General features: G+C 43.6%; 1 protein-coding gene across 1 annotated transcript in view; it reads left to right on the top strand.

Annotated features, from left to right (window-relative positions):
* Window positions 1–211: 211 nt before the first annotated feature.
* TBX5 (T-box transcription factor 5) overlaps window positions 212–8,707 on the top strand; it is a 49,029-nt gene continuing 40,533 nt past the window's right edge. Inside the window, exons 1-3 of the mRNA XM_073312831.2 lie at window positions 212–420; window positions 4,247–4,424; window positions 6,371–6,465. Of these exons, the coding sequence (XP_073168932.2) occupies window positions 212–420; window positions 4,247–4,424; window positions 6,371–6,465 (482 nt within the window). The remainder of the gene's footprint in view (window positions 421–4,246; window positions 4,425–6,370; window positions 6,466–8,707) is intronic.

Genomic DNA, 8,707 nt, shown 5'->3' with positions numbered 1-8,707 from the left:
ATTTATAGAATAATACTTTTTTTTGCATCGCTCTGCGTATAATTTCCCCTTTAAAAATAATAAGAAAATAATATGTTATAATACCAGTCTCTAATTTGTTGGTTGTAACGGTAGGTTCAGCTATGCACAATTTTAAAAGAAGTGACTACTACTTTGCTGATTCTCTGCAAGTTGCAATTAAACTGGAGGACACGTGAAGAGGTTTAAGCAGATGCCAAACTGCACACACACACACACACAAACACAAACATTTTGCACAACGTTGTCTTATCCCCATTTCACCTCAAACTTTCATAGGAATCCAGAATTAGCAGTCCAGGGGCTTGTTGGTGGAAGTCTGGGTCGATTTTTCAGCTTCCGTGAAACCCTAATTGAAAGAAAAGAAAAGAAAAGAAAAGAAAAGAAAAGAAAAGAAAAGAAAAGAAAAGAAAAGAAAAGGTGGGCAGAGATCTAACCCATGCCATTTATTCCAACTCTTATCAAAAATACAACCCACCAATCTGGTTCTCTTCAGGCTGTAGAATGCGACAGGACGGCTGTTTACCCTGCGTTGACCTATTCAACTTTACCCTCAAAATAATACATTAAAAAGAGAGAGCGAGAGAGAAGGAAGATGCAGATAAAAACACATCCCCGCTTCTCAACTGACGGCTTGATTATTTTAATACAGCAGAGCCTCTGAGCTTTTGTATATATTTGCATCTCGCCGTGGAAAGGCTGAAGAATTCCTGCTCGTTTTGCAAAGGTGGGGTAGGGTGGGGGTCAAGAGAGGAGGGAGGGGGGGATCTATTTTGTAAAAAGAGCTTTGATCTTTCTGCAGATACAATACAAAATGCTAGGCACCCCCTTCATGTTGTGTTAAACCCATTTGAATTTAAGGAGGTTGAATAACGAGGTGCCTTGGTTCCTTCTTTGCCCTGGGTATCCCTTTTATCCAGTCTAGCTTGGGTCAACGAGTCCCATTTTCATATGTCAAAGGCCCCCAAGAGAACTAAGAAATATTTTTCGTGAGTTGGTTTAAAATATTAACCTATATATTCAGGGGTGTTTGGGGGAGTGCGTGTTGGGGGGATGGGAGGGAGGCCGATGTATGGTTTGTGTTAGGGAAGCCAACTGCTTCTTTGGGGGATTCACAAGCTTTGAATTTTCTCTCCGGTTGGGGAAGATGGATGGAAGAGGGAGGGAGTGGGGAAGGAGGCGGGGGGGGGTTACTGGTGAGTTTGATGGTTGTCTTTGTGCCTTGTTCTTGTTTGCCTGCCAGAAAAATAACCGGGGGGGGGGGGGCTGGAGAGAGAGAGAGAGAGAGAGAGACTCGGAGCAGGATCAGAGCTGGTTGGACAGAAGATCTCAGCACTTTGCGAGCAAAGCTGAGCCCGACCCCACGTCACCGCACTCCGCGCTCCGCTCGGCTTCTATTTCCTATGTGCAACTCGCTCTGCCCTCCAGAGAGAGGGGACTCGAGCCAAGATCACAAACCTGCCGGGGGAGGCTGCTCCTGCTACTCAGCGACAGCCTTCTCTAAACTTTCTGTTGTCGTCTTCCCCCGCCCCTCTCCCCCCACCCCCACCCCGGTCCTTAGGAGGGGGCTGGGTGCGGGGGCTGGCTGGGGGAGAATCCGGATCCACCCGATCAGGCCGAGAAGGAAGGCTTTATCTCGGCCTCAGGATCCTTTCTCTGGTGCGTCTGACAACCTGGAAGTGTTTGGCGAGAAAGAGGGCCAGAGGCACTATGCATTGGAGAGCTTTTTTCCCCTCCAGGCTGTGTTTTAAAATAATAATAATGCGGGTCTGAACATAAATAAATGCAAGGACATGCAAACCAGAAGCCTGATGCCACTCATTTCCATTGCAAGGGGGGGAAACATTAAGGAGATGCGTTGATTGCATGGAATTCAACAAGCAAGGTAACAGTTCTTCCATTGCCCTGTCTGTCTGTCCCTGTCTGTCGGGGGGGGGAGGGGGGGAGTGGGGAGAGACAGCGAGAGGAAAGCGCTGGCAGGGGGTCATTGTTACACAGACAGTGTATTTCCCAAGGAATGCCAAGGCCTGTGGGAGGAAATCAGCAAAGGGGTTTCCTCCCAGGTAACCTCCGCTGGGGGGCGGGGGGGCGGGAGGGAAGAGAAACACAAATAAATGATGGAACAAAAGGAAAGGGTTGGGGTTGTTTTTTTATTTTTATTTATTTATTTATTTTTTTGCTAACCCACTTTGGTGCTAGCTAGCGGCGCAAGAGGCATTTGTCATACAGCGATCGAGGCCTGGTTCTGTCAAGCCCCATTTCCTCTCTGGCGCTTTTGGCAGGGGGGTTGATCTCAAAGTGGGCTGAGTCGCTGTGGTTATTTTTCCACCCCCCCCCCCCCGCACCCCAGTTCTGCTTAACTATGTTTAAAACTGGCGACGTGTGGCGCTAGCCTGCCCGAGCAATTCTTCTCCGCGGCCGCGGCTGCCGCCGGGGCTCCGGGCTGGTTGTTTCAACGAACGTGCCTTGTTTCTAAGCTCGCCGACTGCGGGGGACCGGCGCATACAAGCGCGCCTGAAGCCGATTCAAAATGGGTCAGGGAGGGTGGCCAGAGCTCGCCGAGAAGCGGAATGAAAACAACAGCCCAGCGAAGGGAACCTTAAATGGTCCCTGCCTCTGGCGTGCCTAGCACAACATCATTGCCATTAGCGTGCCTGGGCTTTGAGGGGACCGGTGAGACCCCGAATCCAGCAGCCGTGTCTCATCCCTTCTGCCCGGCGCACACCTTCGCTGCACTGGGACCTTCCCCCCTCCCCCTTCGCCCTTCAGCCACTTATTACAAACCATCTGCCTTGTGTGTGTTATGGGAAAGGAGCATTTGAACTGGGGGATGGGGGGGGGGGAAAGAAAACCAAAGGAGCATTTGAACTGGGGGGGGGGGGAGAAAGCCAGATAGTTTTATAAAATGATGTTTGGAGAGAGAAGTGGCATGTGTCCCCCTTCACTTTTTGTTTTAATTCATCTGTTTCGCCCCCAAGCACCAGTGCAAACACACCACGTCGTGTCTCAATATTTAAAGGAGACTATAACTAGGAATTAATATTTAAAGAGAGTGCTTTAAATACGGTTCGAGAAGAAAGAGCTCATGGAGAAGCAATTATTTTATTATGCTTAAAACATGTCACTTTCTCCCCCTGACATGGCTGTTAAAAACGGACCTGGTACTTTATTTTAAATATTTTTACATATTTAAAATAAACGACACCAAAGTTCTGAATCCTAAAAAAAAAAAATTAAAAAGAGAAAGAAACCAGGCAATTTAATCGCTTATATCCCTCATTGCAACCTAAAGGACAATTTAAAAAATCTTTGAAATTCGCTTTTTACTGTTAGTATCTGACTGAAGTTTTTCTCTCAGTTTAGGTTCTCTGGTTTTGCATTTCTGCTGTAATATTGTAGGTTAGATCAATGTAGCTGCAAGTGTAACTGACAGATACATTTAATACATGAAATTATACAATGGCTTGATTTTATGTATTAATTCGTGACTATGTATTTAGTCTACTTCTGCTGTGCCATATGATCTATTAAAGGCAACTTCCCACGTTGTTTGCATCTGAATGGAGCAGTCACTTTCATGTGAGAATGTTGATTGCTTCGCGGTTTGCTTTTGCAAGGGGACTTTATTTTTCTTTGCACGCGAGGTTATATCGTTTGCTTCACGTCTCCATGAGGGTAAAGCACCCTTGGAATGAATTCAGTTCTCTCAAGGAAACATTTTAAGCAATATCAGCTGTAGATGGCTCCATAAATGGGGAGCTAGTATAAAACTAAAAGTCAAGAGTGGTCAGTAGTTCACCAGTCAGGCTTGTGCATTTTCTTTAAAAGGGTGAAATTTGTAATGAGCTTCCCCAAAAAACCAAAATACCCGGTTTCTTAGCTTTATTGGCCTTTCCAGATATATTTAGCCAACAGCTTACTAGGAGGGCAGCTAAACTATATTGTTAATCTTTTTCGTGTGTGTTGATTAATAAAAAATCTCTCTCTCGGTGATGTTTGATAAAAATTTAATCTCCCCTGCGGACTGGAATAATAAGTCGAGTCTTCTCTGTGCCCCCACCGATATTTTCTCTCCAAGCAGCTGAAGAGGAGTTGCTGCCAGAGGGCGTGTTGGGGGGGGGGGGGGGGAAGAAGGTGGTCTATATCTATAGCTCTCTCTATACATTTTCTTAAATGCCAGCTTTGACTTATGTCTCTCTTATCTTCCCTCTCTGCTGTGCGCGCCTGCAGCGGGAGACTCAGCGGGGGAAGCTTGTAACATGGCGGATGCTGAAGAAGGCTTTGGGCTTCCCAACACGCCGGCTGATTCAGAGTCTAAAGAGCTTCAATCTGAAACCAAACAAGAGAGTCAGCTCGGGGCCAGCAGCAAGTCGCCTTCCTCTCCCCAGGCAGCTTTCACCCAGCAGGTAAGCGGAGGCGGAGAGACCTGACGAGAAACAGTCGCTGCTCGTATGGTCTTTCCCCGGTTTGGGTTTTTGTTGAATTGTTGCCGAGATTTGTCCGGGTTTCTGTGCTGTGGAGATGGCTAATTCTAGGCACACAGGGTCAAGTGATGAGACTGGACACTAGTGTCAGACTATACTAGCTGTAACTGCTGTAATCCCAATCAGCTATGGTAATTACAAGCAAACACCCACCTATATACAAACAGACACACACACACAAATATAGAACCATTCACGTACACAGACACAGCGACACACACATATACTGAAACACACTCACATATCCACGACGCACACATCCATACACACACGAACACCTACACGAGGCCCACACATCATCCACATATACACGGACATGCATATTTCAGTGTCTCCCTCTTCCTTCCTTGACTTTCCACCTCTCTTCCTTAATCTGAAGGGTTTGGGGGGTGTTGGAGAAGTCCTGTCCCTCCCCGTGTTGCTGGGAAGGGGTGCTGATCCTTTCTTTTGAGACTCTCCAGCATGCACCCGCCGGTGGACTGATATTACTGTGTCGCTCTGCCTTTGAACCGAACCATTTAAGAGGAAAGTAGGCCAGGACGCCGGCGGCCCAGTTAACGGATTGTTTTGGTTTTTTAAACTACAGCCTACCACAGGGACTCGGCTCGTGTGGACTAGAACAAACCATTGTTTGTCTAAAACCACCCCATGAGATGCAGGGCAGTTTTTGTTAAGGCTGGGGATTAAGCGAATATTCCCCTTTCTTTAAATGAGAACAGAGCACAACACGGCTGACGGGGCAAAGACAGTCTTGAATACATGTTTAATGCAGCTCTGTGTTTACATCTCAGGTACATCTAGAAAAGGAAAATTATTAGTGTGATGAACAATAGAGGGGAGAGAGATTCTAGCATAAATCTATCCTTATTCAGATCTTAATTGTGTTGGGGGGGAGGCGCAAAAATCATGTAGGAAGAAGTGGATTTAAAAAGAAACAATTAATGAAATACCATACGATTATTATTTCTTTCGGGACATGTGTGTACATAGCAATACACTATTGACAATAGAGCACCCCGATCTTGCTTTTCTTGACTCCCCCCCAGAAAAAACTGCATCAGGAAAGAAGGCTCGGGCCTCAAAACCGGTTTCCCCCCGTCACAGAATTAACATTAATACAGACACACACGTAATATATATACACACACATGTTAATTCTGTGACGGGGGGAAACCGGTTTTGAGGCCCGAGCCTTCTTTCCTGGTGCAGCTTTTTTTTGGGGTGGGGGGGTCAAGAAAAGCAAGATCGGGTGCTCTATTGTCAATAGTGTATTGTTATAGGACTTCCATTGCAATCTGTGTAAATGTAAGGGGCTGCACGCTCGGCTGGTCCTACGCATCGTTTGTGGTGGAGCGAGGGCTCATTTACACCACTAGAGGAATTGAAGGGTGCGGGGCACCTCCCTGGCTTTGCAGACGGTGTTTTATTCTCTTTCTTTCTGTGAATCGCCTCTGCCCAGGATCGTTTTCCTTCTAGTAAACTCACGCATTGTCTTGCCCTCACGCATTGTCTATTTTGATGCATTTGGCCCCGTGCCTATCTCTAGCCCTATATCAAAAGGCTACAAACTTCTCCTACGAAAGGGGGTGCCGTGCAGAAATCCGTCTCCTTGCTGCAATGCTTTGCAAGAGCTTCTTTGAATTTTTTTTTTCCTGGAGATTTCCCTTCAATGAATCATTCCTTTGCGCTGGTCTGGGAGTTACAGTCTTTTAATGTCACGTCAGTTAGGATTGTATAGAAAGCAGAAGCGCTCGGTGCTGACATGCCAAAGTTCAATCTCTCTTCTGGGTCTCCTGTTTTCCCCCAGCTCTTGGAAAGCTCGGAGCTCGTCCTCTCCTGGGTTCACTCATTAACTTATTTATTTGCAGGGCATGGAGGGGATCAAAGTGTTTTTACACGAACGAGAATTGTGGCTAAAATTTCACGAAGTGGGGACAGAAATGATTATAACAAAGGCTGGAAGGTAAGGTTAATAAAAGAGCGCTTCTGTTTTGAAAATGAATATATATATATAGTATACACAGATGTATATTCTGTACACACAGATGTTTATGTACAAATACACACATTCGTGTGTGTATACAGAGATTGAAAAGAAACTTTTTATGAACATCTTTCCTATGACACACAGCACACACACATATATATTTGTCTATTTGTGTGTGGGCCTTATGTATGACACACGTGTCATGTAAGAGTCAAAAGTTCATTTTAAAATTAATGTAAAATCTCAATAATTATGAGTTACGGACAGGCCGTTTCGCAAAATTGAATGAAAATAAGCAGGAAGAAATAAAATAAGATGATTGCCTAATTGAAGCTACAGAAATGTTGAAGACATTTTTCGATTTGAAGGTTTCGGAGTAGATCAGCGAGAAAGGCTGGTTGGGATATTTTCAGGAGGGAGGCCTCCAATACAGTGTATACCAAAAAGATTTGTTTCTTCTGGCTTCTTATTTAACCAGGACGGGGTTCTCCCTAATCCAGTTCATTGGAGTATTTCCAAACTCATGCTGGTTGCAATCAATTGGCCAAAATCTTACATTGTTTCATGTAATACAAGTCGGTGGACGATTTTGTGGGTTTTTTTTTTAAACACAAGGAGTAGTTAAATATTTGGAAAAGCATATTTCTGTGCTTCTAGACATTTATTTTGTGTTCAGCTGTAGGCAAATACACACATGCAGAGACATCTCCCAGTCATTCTGTAAAAAAAGTATACATGATCCTGAGCTACTGTTTGTGTCTCTATCTAGACCAACATAAGGTTTGCAAATCTAAGTGTACAGCGAGAGAGAGAGACAGAGAGAGAGAGAGAGAGAGAGAGAGAGATCACTTCCATGGTTGGCCTGGTAAATCTAATCACTTAATAAAACCCAACCTCTTTTAAGTGCATTTGGTGCAATTTACCATTTCCCTTGATATTAATGCTTTGGGGCACTGCAGAGTCCCTTTTGCTGAAGAAGCACTGAAATAAAAGTTAAGGAGAAGAGGAATTGGTGATCGATTGAGACGCAGTATTGGCTAGCACCATGCAGACTCCCATCAGTTATCTCCGGGAATCGAAATGTATTTCCCTTTGTATACTACATTGAACAATGTGCATGCCATCATCATAGGTAGGGGTTCGTTCGATACAGGAAAAAAGTCACCAGACAGAAAAATAATAATAGTTCAAAATTATATTTGCACGGCAAACCGTCTAGAAATCAAACCTGCTTTCTGTTCTGTTATATAGTTCTCGGTGTGGTCTCCCAAACTGTGCTTTAGAGAAACAAAGTTCTAGCCATGCAAAGTTTTGCAGTGGATAACAAATAGGTCTGTCTAACGGCTCGGCTTCCCTTTGAACATATCTATTGTTGAAAAGATGGTATCGTTTTAAAAGGAGAATATTCCACAAATAAAGAGACAGGAAATAAACAAAGGGCCGGAGCTCTCTAGAACCATTAGGGAGTACGGTTTGCACAGAACAGAGTTGACTAAATTAATTGTCCTACTGAGAAAAGGGAAAGGAGCAAATAGACTGTAGACTCCAATGCTGTGAAATGAACCAGCACATTGACTTGTTTCAAAATGCCAGGAATAAGTTGCCTTGCAAATGATCAGAGTGTACAAAGCAGAGAAGAGAAATATAAAACACCTTGCATAAAATTCCAGTGCAGGCGTGGATAAAAGTCTCGTATGAGTAGCAATGAAAAACATTTACAACATAGAGCTTCTAAAGAAGTAATTGCAGACATCACTCCCAGAATAAACCAAATAGTTTTAGCTATTTATGTAACACTTTATTTTTATTATGACATAAACATATAATTTATACAATATTTTGTTAGTTATATATTTAGGGATATAGCTATATTTCATTGTTCAGGTCTTTTTTCTTTTCCTGCAAAATATTAAATATCAGGTTTTGCTATTTTTGATGAGTAACTTTGGTCTGTATAGCTTTCTTTTTCCTGTTTTTCAAATCACTCAGTCTGAACTGACAAATGGGTCTGATTTCATATTTCAAAGATCTGAAAGTAAATATAATTTCAGAAATAAGTAAGTTTAAGGTTTTTTCTTTAAATTAAAGGATACAGTTTCATATGCTTATTTCTAAACACTGGGAAAGCTCAAACCAAAATAATACTGCTTGTAGTGAAGGAAAATATTTCTAAAAGTCATATTTTCAAGAGTGTTTGCATGTTTCGAAAGATTTGTCA

The sequence above is a fragment of the Lepidochelys kempii genome, chromosome 15 (assembly GCF_965140285.1).
Source record: "Lepidochelys kempii isolate rLepKem1 chromosome 15, rLepKem1.hap1, whole genome shotgun sequence".
NCBI classification, from domain to species: Eukaryota; Metazoa; Chordata; order Testudines; family Cheloniidae; genus Lepidochelys; species Lepidochelys kempii.
This window is presented reverse-complemented; position numbering and strand designations above follow the sequence as displayed.